Source organism: Hyperolius riggenbachi, chromosome 3, assembly GCF_040937935.1.
Source record: "Hyperolius riggenbachi isolate aHypRig1 chromosome 3, aHypRig1.pri, whole genome shotgun sequence".
Classification (NCBI taxonomy): domain Eukaryota; kingdom Metazoa; phylum Chordata; class Amphibia; order Anura; family Hyperoliidae; genus Hyperolius; species Hyperolius riggenbachi.
This window is the reverse complement of record NC_090648.1, coordinates 118,671,858-118,697,552: the sequence shown is the minus strand read 5'-3', so window position 1 is coordinate 118,697,552 and position 25,695 is coordinate 118,671,858. Positions and strand designations below refer to the sequence as shown.

Here is a 25,695-nt window from a genome sequence, read left to right as displayed (position 1 = left end):
GAGTGGGATAGACGCCAAAAGTCCCGGGGAAAAATCTGGATTTGACGCAAAGCAGCGTTTTAAGGGCAGAAATCACATTGAATGCTAAATTGCAGGCCTAAAGTGCTTTAAAACATCTTGCATGTGTATACATCAATCAGGGAGTGTAATTAGAGTACTGCTTCACACTGACACACCAAACTTACTGTGTAACGCGCCGCAAACAGCTGTTTGTGTAGTGACGGCCGTGCTGGACTGGTGCGCACCATGGCGAGATTGCTCTTCCTCAGTGATATCAGGTAATGTCTCACTGCCTTATCAACTTTCGATGGTTCTTTCTCTACCGTTGTTAAAGCTTACATCTATTTTTTTAAAATTACATTTTCTGCTTGCTGTTAAGTACTTTCAACGAGAATCTATTATGGAGGGCAAGTCTGCCATTTCGATGGTACTTTCTCAGTACCATGGTGACCACGGGTAATGGTCGGGGAATCCTAGTTCGATTCCAGTCCGGAGTGGGAGCCTAAGGAACGACTACCACCCCCACACATCCAAGGAAGGCAGCAGGCAATCTGTGGGCAAAGGAGCATGAACGGCTACTCCCACACATCCAAGGAAGGCAGCAGGCACGCTGTGGGCAAAGGAGCAGGAACGGCTACCACACATCCAAGGAAGGCAACAGGCATGGCATGCACGTCCCGAGGTAGTGACCAAAAATAACAATACAGGAGGACTTTCTAGACCCTGCTGTATATGAGATGAATCAACTTTAAATTCTTTAACGATAATCTGTTATGGAGGCCAAGTCTGCCATCCATTCAAGTGAAAGGTATGCACTGACTGCCAGGTATAATACAATGTGCAGTCAAAGATGCAGTGAAAGGTATGCAGTGACTGCAAACAGCTGTTTGTGTAGTGACGGCCGTGCTGGACTGGTGCGCACCATGACGAGAGTGCAGGTGATGGCGGCTTTCCAGCCCATATGGTCACCAGGCTGAGGTAGCTCAATGACAGAACAGTGACTGTCCAGCTGATCAAATTTGGTCTGTCCACAATGAAGCAACAACCTTATTATCTTTGGTGTGCCAACCCCCGAGACACTCATATGGCCGGCGGTCATTGCGATACGCAAGCCCCTTCACCGCGGCAAGGTAAAGATCACGAAGGGGAATTGGCACATGTACAAGCCTTTTGTTTTGTTGTTGCAGCTGCAGTGCAGCCAGAAACATTAGGCAGGCATGTACACACACCAGAAAAATTATTATAGCGGCAATTCAAGAATCCACCTGGAGTCCTGGACCCTGTTGGTGGTGGCAGAGAAGGCAGTCAAGTGGCCTGCGGGCAGAGATGCTGTGTGGGGAGCGACTTAGTCTTGGGGCAGGCAGTCACACGGCGTGCAGGCAGAGATGCTGTGTGTGGGGATTGACTTAGTCTTTGGGCAGGCCTGAGCGTGCTTTGCAGACCAGGCATCCGTGGTCAATTGGACCCTTGACCCAACACTGTGTGCCAGAGATGTCACCACTTGCCTTTCAACATCACGGTACAGTTTAGGTATCGCCGTTTTTGAGAAAATATTGCGGCTTGGTATCTTCCACTGCGGTGTGTGGCTTTGCTTTTGTCTGCTGCTTTTCCTCAGGTGGTCATCCCATTGCAGTTTGTGCTTTGTAATCATGTGCCTTCGTAAGGTAGTTGTCCCTACGAGGGTCTTGGTCTTTCCTCAATGTTCGGTGGCAGAGAGTACAGATGGCATTGCTCTCATCTGAGGCAGACACACAAAAAAATTTCTACACCGCTGAGCCCTGGGGTGATGGCACTTTGGTGGTGGCAGCTGACTGAGTGTTAAGTGGGGTGCCAGAATCAGAGCAGGAGGAGCAAGATATGTCACGCTTCTGTGCGGAAGTTTAGAAAGATGAGGTGTTCTGTGTTAAATAGTCAACTACGTCCTGACAATATTGGGGGTTGATGGCACGTGCCTTCTTCTGAACAATGTACTTTGGTCGAGGGCAAAATCACAAAAGCGCGACCTCGAACAAACCTGCCAGGTGGCCTGCCTCTGGCTCTGCCTTTTGTTTTGTCCATATTAGGGGGGATGAAATGAAAGGTATGCACTGACTTGACTAATACAATGTACGGTTACACAGGTGCAGTGAGCAGGTATGCAGTGACTGCTGGTATAACAATGTGCGGTTACACAGTTGCAGTGAACAGGTTGCAGTGACTAGTATTACAAATGTGCAGCTGCCTGTTACACACACACACACAGGTACCCTGAACAGGTGCAATGACTGGTGGTATTAACAATGCGTGCGCTCACGTAGGTATAGGTAGGTAGGTGCACTGAACAGTGAACAGATGCAGTGATTGGGGTTACAAATGTGCAGCTGCCTGTCACACACACATATGGACTGCAATGACAGGAGCAATGACTGGTGGTATTAACAATGCATGCGCTCACATAGGTAGGTAGGTGCACTGAACAGTGAACAGGTGAAGTGATTGGGATTACAAATGTGCAGCTGCCTGTCACACACACAGGTAGTCACTGAATGTGCTGGGCCTGGCAGTGGCACAGTAGGAATTACACCAAAGGCCAGCTGCGACTGACTGACAGGGCTGTATATAATGCAAGTGGGCAGCACAAAAAACAAAATGGATCACAAGAACAACATGACCTCTCAAAATAGATGTTGAGGGTTTTTTTTTTTAGCAATAAGAATCAGCAAGGAGCAAACTAACAAGCCTACAAGAGCCTAACTAAGCTTTCCCTATGAGAGTCTGCAGCAGCTCTCCCTTCTCTAATTACTGCAGGCACATGAGTGAGTCCAATGTCTGACGCTGTCTGTCTTTTATAAGGGGGGGAGTGGCTCCAGGAGGGAGTGTAGCCCGATTGGCTGCAATGTGCCTGCTGACTGTGATGTACAGGGTCAACTTTTTTTACCCTAATGATGCACTATGGGGGCGAATCGAACTTCGGGAAAAGTTCACGGTTCTTCACGATTGCGAACCACAGAAGTTCGCCGGGAACCATTCGCCGGCGAACCGTTCGGGCCATCTCTAGTTGCAATCTTGTCATTCTGTGATCGGTGAATGGGAAGAACAAGATGCAGGCTCTCATTCACAAAATCGAAAGTAAACAGTTACACACACTAGTTCCCATCTACCTTTAACAGTGTGGAGTCATTGTGTGGCCAAAAAGTAAAATACACCCATATTCACCATTCTACACTTTTACATAGAAAAATTAAATACATTTTTATTATTTTTTAACCCCTTCCTCCTCTACCCCATAGTTACCAAAATAAAACACCTATAAAAAAAATTACATGAACTTAACAGTGGTCTAAATAGGCTCTGCAGCATCCTACCTAATAAAAGGCAAGTGTCCCTGCGTCCCATGTCCGTCCGTCAGTGCTTTTTGTGCACTGCGCATGTGCAGGGACGCAGAGACACTGCTGAGAGCCGAAGGAGCGTGGGGAGGGGCGGGCGGGCGCACGACGGGTGTGTGCATTAGGGACGGACCTAGCCCGTTTTTAAACGGGCTAAGTCACTAGTATCACATAAATAGGCAGTGTCACTTAAACATAACTAGGCAGAGTTGCCTCGCTACTGTGCTGGCTGGTCTGGTTTTCTGCTGGGAAAGCTGGTCCGCTGCCAGGTTGTCTGGCAGCCCCCTCATAGCATTCCCTGTGGCACCACAACACCCAGTATGCCCACATAGAGGCACCACAGCACACAGCATACCCCCGATTAATGCACCACAGCTCCCAGCATGCCCCCATGGAAGAACCACAGCTCCCTGCATGCCCCCATAAAGGCATCACAGTGCCCAGCATGGCACCACAACACCCAGTATGCTAACATAGAGGCATCACAGCTCCCAGCATACCCCCGATTGATGCAACACAGCTCTAAGCATGCCTGTCATTGAGGCACCACAGCTGAATCAGCCTGGGGGACATCTGGAGCACCCCAGAACAGATCCGGGGTCTAGCAACACACCTGGTAATCATTAACAAACTGTTCCCCATCCCCTTCGTGCACCTCTGACACTGTGGTTGACCTTGGCAGTTATTATTGCACCATACAATTGTTATATATATAATGCTTGGGGAGAGGGGACCCAATGTAAAACTGGGGTCCATAGCATCTTAGTTTCACTGCTGACTACAAAGACTTGTGTAAATGGTGTTAAATGTACAGTTATTCTCTTTCAGCAACAGAAAATCTAAAATACAAATAGCTAGATAAAGAGCCTTTCACGCCTCAATGCTTACTGAGATCTCACATTTCTCATCAATAGGGAGAAATGCTTTTGTTCAGCTGCAGACAAATATTTTAGCCCATATTAGACATACTCAATGATCAAGACACAGCGATGGCCAGAGATGCCTGCTTTATGATCTGACGAGTGGAATATCAGTGCTCTCCTCACTATGTGTGCCTTACCACTGCTGACCCTGTAATGTAGAGAGGGCCTTGCACTGGGCACGCAGTGAATGCAGCAGACAGCTATTTTATTAAAAGCATCTCCGGGAGTGTGACTGAGACTAAGCTCTAATCCCAGCTCTCTGAAGATATTTATGAGAGCAGTCAGGGCTATATTCTTCCAGCAGAACTCCGCAGATGACACTTGGATTTCAACTCGGAGAAGACTTTTTATTCCATGTATTCACAGAGGAACTGTCTGCCGCCCACTCGCATTTCCCACATCCAGATGGGCCATAATTGCCTTTTACCAGTTTTGTAACAAGTAGTATTTTAAGGCCTGCATGAGAGAGGTCTTTAAAGACATAAAACGGACATTTCTGTTCCGGAGGCAACTGGTAACACCATCATCATGGAAAAAGACAATGTTTAATCCAGAACAGAGCAGCCTTAAAATGTATATTTCACCATCGTAGCCATAGAAACTAGTATCCGATTCAAGCCTGCCCCTTAACTCAATTAGTCTAAACCTCTCATACATACACACTGTGAAGTTTTACATTGCTCTGTTCTCACATTTATTGCTACAATGAAAAGTGCGGAGACACAAACCAGATGAAATAAGCACTATTTTAATTGAAATAAAAAGCTCTGCATTGCCTCTGTAGGCTTGCAATTCAGGTGCATCCTTGAGCGCTGTCACTTTTTTGTCTGTTTGTTTTATGAAATGTGTATACCATTTATTTGATAAGCAGCACGAGGATTATTATGTTAGATTAGTGTTAGGTCTTCCCCGAGGGGGGTACGTCACCACCGTGGGGAAGTCTATTAGGTCATAATTTGTGCACACATTATCACTGAAGCTAACACCCCCCCCCCCCCCTTTGCCTGTAGTGAGAGATAGTTGTGTAATATAGTCCAGTTATTGGAGCTCTGCACATCAATGCAGATAAATCATTCAGGTATAAGTTTTGTTTGAAAGCGCTACCATGTCTCCCACTGTGCAAATTGAAATAAAACACTGTTTTGGTTAATTGCTATGACTGTTACTAATTTGTGGTATGTAATATACAGTATCTTATTAAAATTTTTGTAAATATATAACAAATGAGTAATTTAATGTACTTTAAAGGGAATCTGAAGTGAAAATAAAGCTATGGGATAATGAATTGTATGGGAAGCAGCAAAAAAAGGGCGCCGGCGGCTAGTGGACGAAAAGGGCACCGCCATAGACTGTAATGCTTTTATCGGGAATACGGCGCCCAAGGAAGAAAAAAGGGCGCCCGATAAATATAATTAACAAAATTAGAACATTAACGTTTTTGAAATATGTTATCATTTGAGAAGCTTGCAATGTTATAGTTTTGTCATATTGTTTTGTTTGTATGTACGTATTTTTCATTATCAAATATATTATAGTTTCAATGTGTGTAAGGGTGTTTCTGCAGAGGGAGTGGTTAGGGTTAGGCACCACGGGGAGGTGTGGGGGGGTTGCTGGTGGTTAGGGTTAGGCACCACCTAGGGGAGTGGTTAGGTTTAGGCACCACCCAGGGGAGTTTTGGGTGAGAATAAGGTTGGGTGAAGCTGTATTATTAAATTATATAACGATTTTCAATGTTAATATCTTTTCGTTATTATCTCTCCATCTAATACAAAAAACTTGGAGGAGAAATGGAGGAGGGCATATACCCCAAAACACACCACAAAAAAAAAAGTTCTTACTATTAAAATATCATAATTTTATTCATATTAAAAAGATTAACAGACATTAAAACCTAAAATGGTGGTTGATCAGGCCACCATCAGCCCACACTCATACAATCCACTCGCACCGCAAGCTCACTGCACTGATTACATTGAAACCCCTATGTGCACCTAAACACTTCAACAACGGGCCTGTTAGTCGCTGGACCTCATAGCTATTGCTGGAAACAGGATGATCCGAGCCAAGCAACTGTGCAAATCCATCAAAATATAGTGCCTGATTAATTCCCAATCATCAGTAGTGGAATGCAATAGTCACTAATGCCATGTATAGCAAAAATAAGCAGTGTGTGAAACAAGCAGCAATGTTTGTTGTGGAGAAATCCCAACTGATAGGCAAGCACATGCAGCTCAGTAAAAGTTACAGACGTAACATACACATGGAGTCAGTTCAGAGCATAGGAAAGCAAGGAAGCCGACACTGTATGTATAAGCAGGTTCCAATCCTTTCAGCAATGGTTAATAGCAAGGAGCATACAGTACCGAATCCACGACATCTGGCTTCCAGTTACAGATTGTAATACTTCCCATTTAGTGCATAGATGCAGGGGGGTAATCTCCATAAGTTCAAATTCTGCTGACAACCGCAACAGGAGCTGCACGTGAGTCCCATGTGTCTCCAGGCAGGGAAATACCGAGTGCACAAAAGGGGAGGTAGGGCTTGCCGGAGGGAAAGCACAGAGCGGAGCATTTGTTTTAAAACTGTATTTATTGTTGTCCAATTTTGTTAACAATGTTTATCGTTATTGAGATTTCGTTATCCACCGGCACCATTTCGTCATCCAGCCGGGCCCTTTTTACTGGCACACTTTTCTCATGCATGCATTGTATGTGTATTACAGTTAAGAAATGGAACATTAGTAACAAAGAAAGGAGTCTGATAGTGATTTCCAGTACCGGAAGAGTTAAGAAACTTCAGTTGTTATCTATGCAAATTTCAGATTCTCTGAGCTCTCCCACCCAACTTGGGCATAAGTTTCTGAAGCACTTATACATCAAAGAAACAGAGAGAAGCTACTTCAGATAAAGTACTTCAGATAAGGTATTACTGCAGAGGAGTTCAAAGGATCATTAGCTCTGATTTGTTTTATAGTTTAACATACAAAGTGTTGTTTGTAATTTGCAAATATTAGAAAATGATGCAATGTTATGAAAATAAAAAAGCTATATAACTGAAAATAAGAATATGAGTCTCTTTTTTTGCTACTAATGTTCTACTAAGTATCTGTACTAAACATACAATTCATTATATCATAAGTTTGTTTTTGCTTCAGTGTCACTTTAAAGAGGAGCTGTCAGCCATACTATCTCAGAAAAAAACAACACATATATAAGTAGATAAATACTTGCTCTACTTACATAACATATGTATTGCACTGTCCACATTTTGATAGGGATGGTCGGAAATGCCAATTTCCGATTCCGCGGTAAATCCGCATTCCGCCATTGCCAGTTACCGATTCCGCTTTCCGCTACCAATTTCCGCATTATGATGCAGAGTTTCCACCGGAACTCGCGGAAATCCGCCCGACTTTAACATCGATTATCTAAAAAACTACAAGGTCTTTGCATCTTGTTCACAAGATTCTGTTTAATAAACCATGAACATTTGGTGTTTCTAGGACTTACGGGGGCTTTGCTATTAACCGCTAAAGTCGGCGGATTTTTACTGTAATGTAAAATGCAGAAAATAGGCAGATGCAGATTTTCTGCATTTTACATTACAGTAAAAATCTGCCGACTTTAGCGGTTAATAGCAAAGCCCCCGTAAGTCCTAGAAACACCAACAATTTTCAGGGTTTATAAAACTGAATCTTGTGAACAAGATGCAAAAAAAAGTTTTCGAAAAGACCTTATTATTTTTGAGAAAATCAATGTTCAAGTCAGCGGAAATTTCCGCGTTTTTTTGCGAAAATCCGCCTACCGCACTTGCATTACTGATTTCCGCATTTCGATGCGGTAATGCAATTTCCGCTCAGAATTTCAGAAATTGCATTTCTGCAGAATCCGAATGAGCATCCCTAATTATGATTCCTGTAAATTTGATGAAGGAAAAGCAGAGAATCCCATTCCCCTATAAGGGATAACCTTATAGGGGAAGCTAGGATCAGGTACTAGAAAGGCACCAATCAGGCTGCATATTAACTGTGGCTATTTTGAAGCCAATCCTGATTTTATTTTCCTCCCTTTCTCTCCTCTGCTCGATTTGCCTGCCCTTCACTATAGAAAGTGCATTATCTCAGCATAAGAAATATTGGCCAATCAGAGAGGAACAGTGGTGTGGGAGGGGAAAACAGGAGGGAAAGAAGCTTCAGCCAATCAGGCTGAATTAGTTAAGTCTGAGGAGAAGTAGAGCAGAAAAGGATAACCCAGCATGCCCTGCAACTTCTTTTTTGTGTACAAATGTTGTGTGGACCAGGGGTGCAGCTAAGGTTTTTGTGGCCCCAAGCGGACTGTAGCAAGAGGCCCTATCCTGCGGCGCGCTTCGCGCGCCGCGGCGAAAAATGGGTGTGGCTATCCCGCATAAGTGGGCGTGGCCATGACATGTGGGTGGAGCAGGAGGGCGGATTGGGGCGGGGCTGTTTGCGGGGAAAAAATGGATGTTGGGGTGATTGAGGCGCGCGTAGCGCGCCGAAAGATTGGCGCGGCCATGACATTGTATGGGCGAAGCTTAACCGTAGCACAGCAAATATAGCCAACTATGACCATTAAATAATAAATGCAGCAACAGTTACCCCAGACACCAGAAAATAAAAACGCAATTTGGGCCACATTTCAGCAGAAATCAAACGCAATTAGGGCACATTTTCAGCAGAAATCAAACGCAATTAGGGCACATTTTCAGCCGAAATCAAACGCAATTAGGGCACATTTTCAGCAGAAATCAAACGCAATTAGGGCAGAGTTCAGCAGAAATCAAACGCAATTAGGGCCACATTTTCAGCAGATATCAAACGCATTTAGGGCACAGTTCAGCAGAAATCAATCGCAATTAGGGCCACATTTTCAGCAGATATCAAACGCAATTAGGGCACAGTTCAGCAGAAATCAATCGCAATTAGGGCCACATTTTCAGCAGATATCAAACGCATTTAGGGCACAGTTCAGCAGAAATCAATCGCAATTAGGGCCACATTTTCAGCAGATATCAAACGCATTTAGGGCACAGTTCAGCAGAAATCAATCGCAATTAGGGCCACATTTTCAGCAGATATCAAACGCATTTAGGGCACAGTTCAGCAGAAATCAATCGCAATTAGGGCCACATTTTCAGCAGATATCAAACGCAATTAGGGCACAGTTCAGCAGAAATCAATCGCAATTAGGGCCACATTTTCAGCAGATATCAAACGCATTTAGGGCACAGTTCAGCAGAAATCAATCGCAATTAGGGCCACATTTTCAGCAGATATCAAACGCATTTAGGGCACAGTTCAGCAGAAATCAATCGCAATTAGGGCCACATTTTCAGCAGATATCAAACGCATTTAGGGCACAGTTCAGCAGAAATCAATCGCAATTAGGGCCACATTTTCAGCAGATATCAAACGCATTTAGGGCACAGTTCAGCAGAAATCAATCGCAATTAGGGCCACATTTTCAGCAGATATCAAACGCATTTAGGGCACAGTTCAGCAGAAATCAATCGCAATTAGGGCCACATTTTCAGCAGATATCAAACGCATTTAGGGCACAGTTCAGCAGAAATCAATCGCAATTAGGGCCACATTTTCAGCAGATATCAAACGCATTTAGGGCACAGTTCAGCAGAAATCAATCGCAAATTCGCAATTAGGGCTGCGGCTGCAAAAAGAAAAGAATTTACTCACCTGGCAGGCTGGCACTGGCAGAAGTCTTCTCTCCCTGGTCTCCTCTCCCGGCCGGCTTCTCAGGCGCGCAGTTCCCACGGAGCTCCCTCCCTGGCTTCCTCCTCCAATCTCCCGCGCTGATTCATGCAGGGCTACGGGTCGGGAAGATGGCCACCCGAAGCCCTGTACTGGAGACATAGTCTCCAGAGCAGGGCTTCGGCGGCGGCCATCTTCCTGTAGCCCTGCTCTGCTCTGCCAGCCCGGCGGGGCTGCGGGGAAAAAGTGACGTCACGCCGACGTCACGGAGCCGCCGAGGCCCCTAAGATTGTGAGGCCCCAAGCGACCGCTTGGTTCGCTTTATGCCTCGCGGCGCCCCTGGTGTGGACCAAATAAGGCCTGGGGCACACCAAAAACCGCTAGCAGATCCGCAAAATGCTAGCAGATTTTGAAATGCTTTTTCTTTTTTTTCTGTAGCGTTTCAGCTAGCGTTTTGCGGTTTTGTGAAGCGGTTTTGGTGTATTAGATTTAATATATTGTTACAGTAAAGCTGTTACTGAACAGCTTCTGTAACAAAAACGCAGGCAAAACCGCTCTGAACAGGCGTTTTTCAGAGCGGTTTGTGCTTTTCCTATACTTAACATTGAGGCAGAAACGCATCCACAATCCAAAAAATGCCTCACCCCGGGAGCATGCGTTTCTGCAAAACGCCTCCCGCTCTGGTGTGAACCACCCCATTGAGATACATTGACCAAGCGTATCCGCAGCCGCAAGCGGATCGCAAAACGCAGCCGAACCGCTCTGGTGTGCACTAGGCCTGAGAGTCAGGTAAACTGGGGAATGATCATTTATCAACAAGAAAAATAGTGATTTTAACTTTTGGATTGTTGTCTGGTTAGCATCCTTATTACTTGTTTACTAAATAATTTTTATGCCCAACAGTTACACTTTAAAGGGCTAGGTTATCCCCTTACCAACACCTAGCCTAGGAGGGTTCTGTGTGAGAGTAGGCTTAGGTATAGTTTTAGTAACATTTTAGTCATACTTACTAATGTTTTACAACACTTATTACGAACGTAGTTATATTTATATCATCGTTATAAAGAATATTTTCAGATTTTATTATAGGATAACCTTATAGGGGAAGCTAGGATCAGGCACTAGAAAGGCCTAACAAGCTAAATTCACCAGATGACTGAGGTCTCTCCAACCTCTATACCCAGTTCTGACATGAGTGAGGTATCTCTGACTCTGAGTCTACTTACATCACTGGTTAATCTGCATTGCTTGATGCACAGAACTCAGAAGCGGGGAAGGTAATGTGATTGCACTGCAGACAGTAGCTCAGCAATCAAAGCCATTTTTTACAAATAAGAAATAAGCCCCCATAGTTTCTGTTTTGACACAAATGCTTGTCTGCATTCAAGTGTCACTACTTTTCTGAAGTACTGTTGAAAGATTTTGAATGTAGTACTTCAATTGTGAAGGAAATCCTATAGAGCAATACATTCTTGCTTTGCTTTTATACTTGCTTTTGAGATGCTTTGTTTTGCTTTCCATTTGTTCTATTTATACACCCTCATGTGCTATTATTCTGCATTTCAGGTGCTTTTCTGTCTGTACTGACTCACTAGACTGACTGAAGTCAATAAAACGGCAACAAAAACACATTGCAAAGCATTTCAATCATCAGTCACATAGATGCATGTTAAGTGTATCACACAAATAGCTCCATTTATTTTTCCAATCATGCCTCTTCCGGGCTGTATGTAACTTGATTTTCAGCCCGCCGCTTGTCTGCAATCACCCTTATTTAAGTTAAAGGCTAGTTTCTCAATGGCCCAAAGGTAGGCTGAACGTGCGGGAAAATGTGATTTCAGGAAAATGCTGTATGATTGCTTTTATGACGTATTCATGATTAGTTTGTTATACGTGTGTGTGGCTTACATGGCATTCTTCCTCACAACAAAAACACAGTTCATCTGAAACACCAAATTAGGACAGGAAGTGATGAAATATGTAACACTAAGGTTGGAGAAGCTTGGTGGGCAAAAGTCACCCAACAGACCAGAACCTCACACAGATCTTAGAGTATTGATTGTTTCCGATCAGTCACGTGACAGTCTGTTGTCTAATGCTGCCTTCCCTTCAGGGTACTGGCCTGAACCAGGCCATTTGGGAAGTTTTGTCACCGCCATAGGCGCCCAATGAAAAATCAGCATTGAGGGTCAATTTTGTATTTATCGGGCATGGCAGGCATCTGAATTATCAATGCAGATACTTCAAATTCAATAGGTGCCTATGGCAGCGCCCAAAAAATTACATTTTATTTTTCTTACGGAGGGGCATTCTTATTGGGCATCCAAATTATCAATGTAGATATTTCAATAGGAGCCTGAGGCAGCGCCTCAAAAATTACATTTTACTTTTCTTATGGCAGGGTATTCTTATTGGGCACCACAGGCATCCAAATTATCAATGCAGATATTTCAATAGGAGCCTATGGCAGCACCCCAAAAATTACATTTTACTTTTTTTATGGCGGGGCATACTTATCGGGCACCGCGGGCATCCAAATTATCAATGCAGATATTTCAATAGGCACCAATGACAGCACCAAAATGTTTTTACTTTTCTTACGGCGGGGTTGACAACGATTGACGGTGGGGGGCAGTTAACATTAGGCATGGAGAGGGGGGGGGCTTAGGGTTAGGCGTCAGGTAGGAAGTTTGTGCCAGGGGTTAGGCTTCAGTTATGGTGTTCAGGGGGGAGGGGTAGGGATAGGTGTCATGTAAAAAAGTTTGTTGGGGGTTTAAGGTTAGGCGTCAGGTCGGATGTTTGTGCCTGGGGGGGTTAGGGTTAGGTATTGGAGTGGGAGGGTTCTGTGTGAGAGTAGGCTAGGTTTAGCCACAGTAACATATCGGTATTTAATATTGATATTTTACTCTTAACCACTTGAGGACTCAGCCTTTACCCCCCTTAAGGGCCAGTGCTGTTTTTTATGATCTGTGCTGGGTGGGCTCTGCAGCCCCTAGCACAGATCAGGTTGCAGGCAGAGCGATCAGATCACCTCCCATTTTCCCCCCTATGGGGATGATGTGCAGGGGGGGTCTGATCGCTCCTGCCTGCCTGGGTGTTGCGGGGGGGGGGCACCTCAAAGCCTCCCTCCGTGGCGAAATTCCCCCTCCCTCTCCTCCCTCTCACCCCTGGTGATCGGGGCTGTACAGGACGCTATCCGTCCTGTGCAGCCTGTGACAGGCTGTCCTCTGTCACATGGCGGCGATCCCCGGCCGCTGATTGGCCTGGGATCGCTGATCGGCCTTACGGCGCTGCTGCTACAGCAGCGCTGTTCAATGTAAACAAAGGAGACAAACGTCTCCTGCGTTTACATTTAGTCTGTGAGCCGCGATCAGCGGCTCGCAGGCTATTCACGGAGACCTGCTCTGTGATCTAACAGGAAACGGCTGCTCGCGCGGGCGGCCTTTCCTGATTAATTAGGGCGGCACCTGGCGACGCAGATGTGCGTCGCTGGTTCTCCAGCTACCACTTTGCCTCTGCACGGTATGAGTGTGCGGTCGGCAAGTAGTTAAAGAGACCCTGAAGTGAGTGAACCAGCATGTGTTTACAGTAAAGCACCTTACATAGTGCTAAACTGCCACTATCCCATGGCAAAACGAGGGTTTTTTACCCCCCAAATCTACCCTGCAAAATCCACGACTTTCTTGGTTGTGGATTTTGCTGCTCATGGAGGCAGAGCTATGAGCTGCGGGCGGATCTCTGTCTCTCCCCCGCCCCTCTCTATAAAGGCAGATTGAAAGGGGCGGGGAGAGGCATCGATCAGCGGGAATTGACGCGCTGAGTATTTGTATTTGCTGTATTTGTAGTTGCTGCTGTACTATGACATGTACCTGTGTTGCTGACTGTTTTCTACGACACATATTTGTTTTTTGTTTATTTGGAACTGGACCTGGAGGCTAGGGACGCGTCTCTACAGCATCGACCTCGTCCTGTCGCCTGAGGGAACGAGTTGCGGTTCCTCCTGGGCCACAGCCCTTGTGTACGAGGCTTACGGCAGTCTTAATAGTCTCTTATAAACAGTTAAGATGTAGCTGTGGCCCTGCACAAAGATGTAGTGAATGGCTGTTTACAATAGAAAGATGTAGATGGCGGTCATTTCAGAAAGATGTAGTGAATGGTTGTTTACTTGTAAAAGATGTTTTATGTTTTTTTTAAGTAAATAGGCAATGAACGGTTGTTTACAATCAGTGCATTGTCCCTTTTCTCTATATCGTTTTCATGAACTCCTGATAACTTCAGCACAGATATTTCATTATTAACAGTAGCTGAGTAAACATGTGTTCGGTGCATTAGCTATTCATTTAATCAATGAGTATGTATGTACCATTCGCATGATGTGCCCAGCTCTGGATTTCGCGGCATAGAGCCTCACGCTAAACAAAACAGAGCGTAGCCTATTAACATCTAATGAGAGAAGCGAGGCTCTCTTGTACACTGGCTGCAGAACAAGATGAAAAATCATGTTATGTTAGGAAATCTGCGCCCTCGTATATCTCACCTCCCCACATCTAATACGAGACTTAAGCTGCAGGCGAGCTCCGGCACAAACAAAATGATGCCTTAATGATGCAGGAGGGTTTAACAGGGGAAATGCTAAATGGATTGGACAAGTAGGTCTGCGCTGAGTTTGGTGGCAAAATAAATTCCTAGTCCTGGAGAACATAGACTATAAGGAATAAGTAATACAGTGGGTGGGGTGTTTCATTTACTATCAGCTAATAGGGAGTCAAAGCAGACATGTTCATAATCACATGTCATATCTGAGGGGAACGTAAGCTAAGAACAGATTGTAAAAGGTTGTCAGGTTTGTATAGGAATTTGCTCCTATGAGTTACAATATATGACCATCTGCTATGGTGAAACGCAGTGCTGATCTGCTGAAAGAAAAGCCCCCCAATGAAATCGGGCAGAAGACATCAGTGTGAGGTTGGGGTAATGGAGTTTGACTCTGCAGCATTAGCTTGCAGATAGCGGAGTTTGCCTCAGTAGTATGATATTGGGGATGGCTTAGTTTGCCTCAGCAGTGTAAGCTTGGGTATAGTGTAGTTTGCCTCAGCACTGCAGTGTGAGCTTGGGAATAGTGGAATTTGCCTCAAGAGAATGAGGTTGGGCATAGCAAAGTTTGTCTCAGTAGTGTGAGGTAGGGAAAAGTGAAGAATTCCTCAGTAGTGTGAGCTTGGGAATAGCGGAGTTTGCCTCAGAAGAGTGAGGTTGTACATAGCGACGTTTGCCTCAGTAGTGTGAGCTTGGGAATAGCCAGGTTTGCCTCAGGAGAGTGAAGTTGGGCATAGCGAAGTTTGTCTCAGTAGTGTGAGCTTGGGGATAGTGGAGTTTGCCTCAGCAGAGTGAGATTGGGCATAGTGCAGTTTGCTTCAGTAGTGTGAGCTTGGGAATAGCGGAGTTTGCCTCAGAAGAGTGAGGTTGTACATAGCAAAGTTTGCCTCAGTAGTGTGAGCTTGGGAATAGCCGGGTTTGCCTCAGGAGAGTGAAGTTGGGCATAGCGAAGTTTGTCTCAGTAGTGTGAGCTTGAGGATAGTGGAGTTTGCCTCAGCAGTCAGAAGAGTGAGGTTGGGCATAGTGAAGTTTGCTTCAATAGTGTGAGCATGGGAATAGCGGAGTTTGGCTCAGTCTTGTGAGCTTGGGAATAGTGGAGCTTGCCTCAGGAGCGTGAGTTTTGGCATAGTGAAGTTTGCCTTAGTAGTGTGAGGTTGGAAATAGCACAATTTGCCTCAGTAGTGCAATTTTGGGAATAGCAGAGCTTGACTCAGTAGTACAAGCTTGGGAATGGTGGAGTTTGCCTCAGGAGTGTGAGGTCGGGCATAACAGGTTTGCCTCAGTAGTGTGAGCTTGGGAATAGTGGACTTTGCCACAGAAGAGTGAGGTTGGGCATAGCGAAGTCTACCTCAGCAGTGTGAGGTTGGGAATAGTGGAGTTTGCCTCTGTAGTGTGAGCCTGGGAATAACAGAGCTTGTCTCAGTAGTGTTAGCTTGGGAATAGTGGAGTTTGCCTCAGGGTTGTGAGCTTGGGAATGGCGGAGTTTGCCTCAATAGTGTGAGCTTGGGAATAGCAGAGTTTGCCTTAGGGTTGTGAGCTTGGGAATAGCGGAGTTTGCCTCAAAAGTGTGAGCCCGGAAAAAGCAGTTTGCCTCAGTAGTATGAGTTTGAGGATAGTGGAGCTTGCCTCAGTAGTGTGATGTTGGGGATAGCAGAGTTTGCTTAAGTATTGATATCAAAGCTTACCTCAGTACTGTGAACTTGGGAATAGCAGAGTCTGCCTCACTGGTTTGAGCTTAGGAGTATCGAGTTTGCCTCAGTAGTGTGAGCTTAGGCATATGGAAGCTTACCACAGTAGCATGAGGTTGGGTATAGCCGTGTATGTCTCAGAAGTGTGAGGTTGGGAATAGCGGAGATTGCCTCAGGATTGTGAGGTTGGGAATAGCAGAGTTTGTCTCAGTAGTACAAGCTTGGCAATAGTGGAGCTAGAATCAGTAATGTGAGCTTGGAGGAGAGTGGAGTTTTCCTCACTCAGTAGTACGAGTTTGGGAATAATGCAGTTTACCTATATGGCATTGGTGTCAGTGCGAGTATGTAGCTTCCTGCTGCCCCCCTTATCCTCAACATTCAGAAACCTGCAGATCAGTGGTGACCCAAAGAGAGGAAAGCAGCACACAGTAAAAGTACAGCACACTTCAAATGCAGGAAATAAGCAACAACCTCACTTCCACAACTGATCTGAGGTCTGTGTGAGTGACAGGGAGGCAGACATACAGACAGGAGGCCCCTGCTGTGGGTGAGACCCCAAGCGGCCATTCAGTTTGCCTGGGCCTAGCAGCACCCCTGAGCACAACAGCACTGAAACAAACCCACATAACCCACATGGCACAATATGTATACCAATAAACAGGGGAATGGCTGCTATAGTGGTAAATGAAGATGACGGTAAGGGGGGATGGGGGGGTTACATGACAAACAGCAGACATGCTTGGCGGGAACAATCCCGTGCTAACTGATGTGAATACTGAAACAACTCTCACCTCCTAGGCATGTGGTCTCAGCTCAGCTCAGGGTTGGGGTCAGCATAGGGAGGCTTGCACTGTGGAGACCTGACTGTACCTGGCCTGTGGACAGAAAACAGGGGCTTCAGAATACCAACCACACACACAATGACTCAATCAGTTAGCAGAAGATTGCAAAGTGAGGTTATGAAGTTTGGTTTATTCAAGATGGGGAAAAAGTGCTACAATATGAATGACAACTCTACATGGAATAATATGAAAGTAAGTGATGGAGAATGATGTGTTACAGATAATTGAAAAAAAAGTTTTTGTTGTTGTTGTTTTTTTTGTTTTTTTGTTTAAATATAAATCTCAAAGTATTCCTGTCACTACATGTCCTATTTATTAGGGGTGGTTGGAAAAGCCCATTTCCGATTCCACGGAAATTCCGATTTCCGCCAATACAAATTGCCGATGACGATTTTCTGTTTTTCCGATTTTTGAGGAGTATTTTATCAGTCATTTTTTTGCATCAGAGAATGCAAAAATTGTAAAAAAGGAAAAATGGAAATCGGAAAAACGGATATCGGAAAAATGGAAAATCTGTCCTTGGATTGGTTTAAAATTACCGCGGTGATCCGATTTTGTCTGAAAAATTCTGCATTCTCTGCTTGATCAAGTGCTTCTGAATTCTGTGATGGGCTAAAATTACCGAGTTGCAGCAAACTGGATTTCCGCAATATTTGGATTTCCATTTTCTGATTGGTAATGTGGAAATTTCAATTTTGCGTAATCCAAATGAGTATTATTAATAAATAAAGAAGTAATCTCCCCCTTTTAAGATCACCGTGTTGATAGATTGGTTCATCTCCTGATCTAATTTGAGGTTTGATCACCTACTGTAATTACACAGCTCCATTTAATTGAATAGAATTTAACCACTTCAGGACCATAGGCTTACACCCCCTAGTGACCAGTCTATTTTTTATTTATTTATTATTTTTTTGCTTGTTTATTTTTTTACATTTCTCTGTTTTTTAATATTTTTTTTTTACCCCCTCCCTCAGCCCGCCAACCAATGACAGAAATCGGCTGGCATAGGCATCAGCCTATGAGAGCCGATCGCTCTTGTGTGACACGGCTGTCCCCAGTACAGCGCTGCCATAGATCACATCGCTGTACAATGTAAATAGACGGCGGTTTTGCGTCTAACAGTCTCCTAGTGGCGATTGTCGCTGGGAGGCTGATGACGGATCGGACCTCGGTCATTCAAGCAGAGATGCGTGCGCATTCGCACGCGCAATCTCCTGCAAGTCCCCTCCCCAGGACTTGACGCCTTTTGCCGTTAAGCGATCCTGGGGCTGCCACCCTCCTGACGCTGATCAGTGTTAGGCGGATGGGAGTGGGTTAAACTGAACAATAGGTGTTCACTCCTGTCCTCTACTGAACAAGGCCATAACAACCCCTTCCTGGGTCCTCAAGCGAAGGTGCCCTCCCTCCTTCTTCAATCTGTGTGACCAGTCGCTCAAACATTCCCCTTTTCCTGCATGTTAAGCTCACATTGCAGCACAGGGAGCACTGAAATATTTTCCTGGTTAGCAGTGTGTCAGACCACCTCTACTTCCCAGCAGCTGCATGCTGTATACTGCATACCTGGCTCCTGATCATGTGACATACATCAGGAGAGGGAGAATGGCAGCATAGCGTGTGTGGCTGCAGGGAAGTGGAAAAGACCCAATGCAGCGCTGGAACATGTAAATATTACACTGCTCTGCTGTGCATACTCTTCAGAAAAGAGAGGAGGAGTGGGCCCCAATAGCCCCCAAGATCGTGGGGTCCTGGGTAGGGGATAATTTTACACCAATGCTATTGAACCCTACATTGTTCTCCACAAAGCGGAACATAGTGGTTTTGTGTGTCTAACTGCAGATGCAAAAACTTTTATTTGCTAACATTTTAACAACACTACTACATACCTCCCAACTTTTTGAGATGAGAAAGAGGGACATTTAAGCCACGCCCCTGCCACACCCCTGATCATGCCCCTGTCACACCCCTAGTCACGCATACCATAAAGATTTCATAAAAAAACATGTTGTTTGATTATTCAAACCACACTGGTCCTTTCTATCCAGGTTCATTTTCCTTCATATTACCATTTTAAAATTAGTAATATATCAATTTAAAGCGGTCTAACACCCAGCATTTCAACTTTGCTTTATAAGATTGCTTACAGCTTAGAAACTATTATGCCAGATTTTTTTTTTAAGCAGAAATTCACTGAATGGGTTAAACATGAAATTTTAGTGTTGCATTTAGCTAGAAATCCACATCCGTGCTGAGGTTTAGATACAAATGTATCATGTTTGGAATGCAAATAAACCTCTGAAAAGCCTGTCTGGGAAGCCCTCTATGCTCTCTCAGAGAGGCTTTTGTTTATTTACAATACAAACATGATACATTTGTATCTAAACCTCAGCACAGACTCGGATTTCTAGCTAAATGCAACACTAAAATGTCATGTGTAACCCATTAAGTGAATTTCTGCTTAAAAAAAAATCTGGCATAATAGTCTCTAAGCTGTAAGCAATCTTTTAAAGCAAAGTTGAAATGCTGGGTGTTAGACCACTTTAAAGGATGGGAATAAAGTTTAGAGTCAATCAAACACATTTTTAGTAGAGAAATACATATATATATATATATATATATATATATATATATATATATATATATATATATATATGGACAAATGAGGGAGAGAGAGGGACAGGGCTCCCAAAGAAGGACAGTTGGGAGCTATGCTACTATGCTCTGATATGCCACAGACAAGGAGTGCAAATTTTATCATCTTATAGTAGATGTTACAGAAAAAAAAAAAAAAAAAGCTCAAGCTTGTTGGATCAGTCATATTCTCTACTGTTTCCCAATCTTAGTACATCAAGCCAGCAATGACAGGTGTATTAAAGTGTAAGTATATTTTTCAAAATAACCCCCTTCTCTTCCACTGGCCTCTGCAGCCAATAATATGTTGCTCGAAGTAGGTACATTTATATTGATGGTACTGCTAGCTCCCATTACAGTCATGCCCGTATGCCAAGCTGGAGACAGAGTCTGGCTATAGAGAGTGAGGACAGAGCTGATGATGGCCAACCTGGTGGTAATTATGGACAGATTGTGTCTCCAAATTGCTGCATGCACAGATCTGTAATGATGGCTGGAAGCGCTGCTAACGATAGACACAGTGCCAGCTCTGGCCACTATGGTCAGCGGAACATACATTTCCATAAGGACAATCATACCTACATGCATTAGTGTTTTGGCTGTAGAGACTGGAGAGAGACCACAACCCGTAACAGATTATTAAAGCATGGCAAAAGAAAACTTGTTGAAAGAAGATGCAATTATGAAGGTAGATTTTTATGTATACATATAAATATCCACATTTAAAGGGTACCTGAAGTGGCATGCACCTTGATAAGCTAAATCTGCATATATAGTACCAATTCTACTTATAATTTGCTTGTGTTTTCTTTCTTTGTCTCTCTCTCTCTCTTTTTTTACTTTAAAGGGAGTCTGAAGCCTAATTGGGTCATATAGAGCCTTCCCATTCTCCTCCCAGTCCCCTCGTTCCCTCGCAGTCCCCCCCGTTAGCAGTCTACCACTGTTCCGCCGTAGATTGCTCTCTTCCGGGTTGGGCTGGCTTCAGCAGTCTTCAAAAGCACTGGGGCTTCCGAAGATGGGCCAATCTGTACTGTGCACGCGCAAGCTCCCTCTTTCGCACACCTGCGCGTTCGCAGTACAGAGCCCCCCATCTTTGGAAGCCCAAGTGCTTCTGAAGACTGCCGAAGTCTTCTGCGGTGGAATATTTCAACCGTGAAGACTGCGGGGGAATGAGGAGGCCAGAAGGAGAAAGGGAATGCTCTATAGGACTCAGTGCCTTCCCTCTCCTTAGGTAAGTATCTGTGTTTGTTTGCTTTTTACAATTAGGCTATAGATTCTCTTTAACAGTTAAAGGGGCACTATGGCGAAACATCGTAAAATTTAAAATATGTGAAAATATACACAAATAGGAAGTACGTTTTTTCCAGAGAAAAATGAGCCATAAATTACTTTTCTCCTATGTTGCTGTCACTTACAGTAGGTAGTAGAAATCTGACAGAAGCGACCGGTTTTGGACTAGTCCATCTCTTCATAGGGGATTCTCAGCAAGGCTTTTATTCTTTATAAAGAGATTCCCTAAAAAGCATTCAAACAATGATGCTGGTTAGCTTTCCTTGCTCGCTACACAGTGTTTTGGCAGTTGGACAGAGCAACTGGATTTCACTAAGTGCTTTTGAAAATAATTAAATCCCTGAGAATCCCCCATGCAGAGATGGGCTAGTCCAAAACCTGTCGCTTCTGTCAGATTTCTACTACCTACTGTAAATGACAGCAACATAGGAGAAAAGTAATTTATGGCTCATTTTACTCTGGAAAAAATGTACTTCTTATTTTTATAGGTTTGCACATATTTTAAATTTTAAAATTTTTCGCCATAGTGCCCCTTTAATAACCTAGCAATATAAAAACTGCAGTACCTCTGCTGCTGTTAAAGCCAGATTACAGCTTAATTCTGCCTGATAATTTATTTGAGGTGTGGCTGTGAAAAACATTTCTGAGAGCAGGAAAGTTCAATAGGTTCTTATTACTCTGTATGGGATCATTAAGGGTTAACATTATTTATTATTTATTTATTATTTATTTATTTGTTGTATTTATAAAGCGCCAACATATTACGCAGCGCTGGACATTAATTTAGGTTACAGACAATATTTAGGGGTGACATACAGCAATATGACAATACAGGAATACAAGAAAACCAGATCACACAGCACAGTATGAGAACAAGGTAATGCTTAGTCAGTCACTGGATGGGAGAATGGAGTTAGGCAAGTTAGGTTCACTCAAATGCATAGCATGTGTGCACAGTAATAGAGGTGCATGATCAGGTAGGAGACAAAAGGAGGAGGACCCTGCCCAAAGGCTTACAATCTAGAGGGAGAGGTAGGGACACGAGAGGTAGGGGACCAGAGTTCGGCTGTGGGTTTAGAGCAATTGTGAGGGGTGGTAGGCAAGAGTGAAAAGGTGAGTTTTGAGGGCCTTCTTGAAGGTGTTGAAGGAGGGGGCTGCCCTAATGGGTGGAGGTAGCATCTTGTGCTTTTCAATTAGCCTTTCTGCCATAGCAGTCATCTGACACGGCTGAGTGGTCAAATCTTGTGATTAGACTGAGAAAAGGGGGAATTAGACCGGCTAAACTCTCTAAATACATACAGAGTGTATTTCTCTATGTTTTCCTAGTGGGGCCTAGTGGGTGTTAAGGGGCCCACCAGCACACACACTCTCTGTAGCCAACTAACCAATTCACCTATTTAAATGAGATAACAAGGAAAGTAGATGGTTTGCATTACAGCTGAAAAGACACAAGGGGTTATCTTTAACAAAAATGGTTGCCTAAGTTGTCAGCTTCTCAATCTTAACACAGTAAAAAAAAGTGTAGGAAATAGCTGTTCACTTGAAGGAAACCTGAGAGCGGAAAGTATATATATACTATATATATATATATATCAGGGGCGTAACTAGAAATCACTGGGCCCCCCCTGCAAAACTTTGGATGGGGCCCCCGCCCCCCCATTTCCTCACTTTCTGCACAGGTAAACTGAGAACCAATATTATTCAATTGGCTACTGCACACTTGAATGTGTTTTCCCCATGCAGATAAAAACAGACAGCGGTGAAGCACTGGGAGCATTTTCTCTATCAATTATGTTAGCTTCTGTGATAAAATGTTCATGTTCTCACACATACAGACATGCATGGTGTGCAGAAAACACATACAGAAAACTGACAGACAAGTGTGCTCCCAGCCTCAGCTTATTACACTCACTCTGTCCTCTGATGGAGAGAACTCGCTCTACAGACTCCCCCAGCATCATTACAGTTGGGGGCTGGCAGCACTTGGGGAAGGGTAGGGAGGTTGGGGGCTGGGCATTGTACACAAGACCCGGCTGCAAACTCTTTAGGAACTGTCTACAGATCTTTGTCTGCAAAACTTTGTACAATTCCTCATTGGTGGCCGAGTAGATGCAGTCATTAGAACAATTGTGCAGAGAGGTTAAAGATTTTTCTCTCCATGCCCTTTATTGTAAGTCTTTCAGGACAGGGAAAATACACTTCTCCCCCCACAGGGCCCCCTGTGGCTTCTGGGCCCCCCTGCGGATGCATCCCTTGCAGGGTCTATTGTTACGCCCATGATGTATATATATATATATATATATATATATATATATATATATATATATATACACTGTATACATACTGTATATTCCTGGGTATAAGACTACTTTTTAACCCTTGAAAATCTTCTGAAATGTCAGGGGTCGTCTTATACGCCAGGTGTCATTGATGCTGGGTGATACGCCCTATCCTGTTACCACCTCTCAGATCTCCCTGCTGAGGACTGTAGTGAAGCGGCGCAGGTGCACATGTGTGAGATCTGAGTGGCAGAGAGGGAGGTAAATAGGAGGATACAAGGGCGGGGCCAGAAGGGTGAAAGAGGCGTGTTTTATGGGCACAGCGCGATCTATTCCTCTATACTGCTCTGATAAATGTGTAGACAAGGAGAGCTGAACAATTCACTTGGAGACAAGTAGAGCTGACCAATCCACTAAGGGAGAGTTGACCAATTCAACCAGTCAATCGCCTATACTGCTATACACTGGGTATCACATACAGTACAGCACCAGTATCTGTCCATACGTAGCACCAGTATATGATGTTTTTTTATTTTTATTTGGTGTGCGTTGGAAGAGGGGTAGTCTTATACGGCGAGTATGTCCCAAACTCTATATTTTACCTGGAAAAGTTGGGGGTTCGTCTTATACGCCCTGTCGTCTTATACGCCGGAATATACGGTACATACATACCTGGGGCTTCCTCCTGCCCCCTTCAGGCTGATCGGTTTCCCCCATCCTCCCAGGCTGTCAGGATCTTCTGCTAGATGTCTTATTAACTCTGCAAAACATGGCGAATTGTGCATGCGCAGACTGGCCACCCGCGTACTACTGCACAGCACAGGCGCAGAATGCTCCAGTCTGTGGGAGCAAACTGGATAGCGCACGCAGGCGGACTGCTGCATAAAGCTGTTTTCAGCATTCTTTCCAAATGATAAGAAAGGGAAGAAACAGTATTCAAGGATGAATTACTATAACTAAGCGGAATGTTGGAGGTTTACTCTAACTAAAGAGAACAGTACAGGGGTTCCACTGAAGAGTTAACATACCATAGCCCTTGCTAGCAACAGATGTAATAGGTTGCAGTGACGGCTCTGTGTACTTTATGTAAGCAATTGTCTATTCTTTTTCCAGGAAAGATAGGAATGCTTTTTACTGCAATGTTCTAGGTACGCAATACCTCTATTTTCTTGTAGTAAATGAAAACGTTCTCAGCGCATGGCGGTGACAGGAAGGTAACGGCAGATGTTGAGGTGTGGGAGTGAATATGTTAAAATTGATAACTTGTGCACAATAAATCGCATATTACAAAGACAGAAACGTATACGTAAAACCGATCATCTGTAATAAATTCAAGGCTGTGAGCAGCTCCTGAAACATCAACTGCATCGCCAAAGACCGACTCTGTCTAGATGAACTTTTTGTGGGTGGAGACAAATACAAATTTCACTGGGAAAATGTAAACTGCAGCCATTCTTACACTGTTAATAGCAGGGTTCTCAAACTTTTCACAGTTTGAGGCATTTCTGGAACAGGAAGTGTCATGTTTGCAGTTGGGCAGTGGACTCTCGTTCACTCCAAATATATGCAGGTCAATGATGTGTCAGCTGCTGTGGAGGGGGAGGGAGGATGATGTGCGATGCACAACTGAATTGCTTCTGTTGGGAGGAGGAGAATGGAGAAGAACCGTATGCTCGAGTGTTGCTGTAATATATTATCCAGAATTTTGGATCTGGAGACTGCTGGTAGTTGAGGTATAAACATGCACACTCCAATTGGAGGGCAAAGTAAGTTCATTATTGAATAGTAAAGGAAAGTAGAACTAGCAGGCATGTCTGTGGAAAATCAATAGAAATTTTGCCAGTCAAATTTACCCAAAGACAACAGTAGAGGTGATGCCCACATTAGTGATGAGCACAAATGTTGCATAATTGTAATTTTGCATCATCAGTTGCAATTACAATGCAAAATTGTGACGCAAAATTTAGGGTAAAATTGTAATCAATGTTGTTTGTAAACGTAATAAGGAACTGTAATTTTGCAATTTTGTGCAATTTTCCCATCATTTTGTGTCGACTTTAGTGGTTAATAACAAAGCACATGCTTTTGTATGTAAAAGAGTAGAGTGGGAACAGGGCAAAAAAGAAATAATTTTTCAAAAAGACCTTTTAGTTTTTGTGAAAATACATTTTAAAATGCAAAAAAATGCCAAGGAAAAATGGTTTTTAACCACTTGAGGACCCACCCTTTACCCCCCCTTAAGGACCAGCGCTGTTTTAGGTGATCTGTGCTGGGTGGGCTGTGCAGCCCCCAGCACAGATCAAAGGGCACTCAGAGCGATCAGATCGCCCCCCTTTTTTCCCCACTAGGGGGATGATGT

General features: G+C 44.1%; 1 protein-coding gene across 2 annotated transcripts in view; it reads right to left on the bottom strand.

The window, feature by feature from the left end:
- The window catches only part of LRRTM4 (leucine rich repeat transmembrane neuronal 4), a 1,103,072-nt gene that overhangs the window by 81,774 nt on the left and 995,603 nt on the right, over window positions 1-25,695 (bottom strand). The window contains exon 4 of one of the 2 annotated variants that reach the window (XM_068274829.1): window positions 17,086-17,169. The exons of the other annotated variant lie outside the window; for it this stretch is intronic. Coding sequence (XP_068130930.1) covers window positions 17,125-17,169 — 45 coding nt within the window. The 3' untranslated portion in view covers window positions 17,086-17,124. The remainder of the gene's footprint in view (window positions 1-17,085; window positions 17,170-25,695) is intronic. 2 annotated transcript variants of the gene reach the window in all.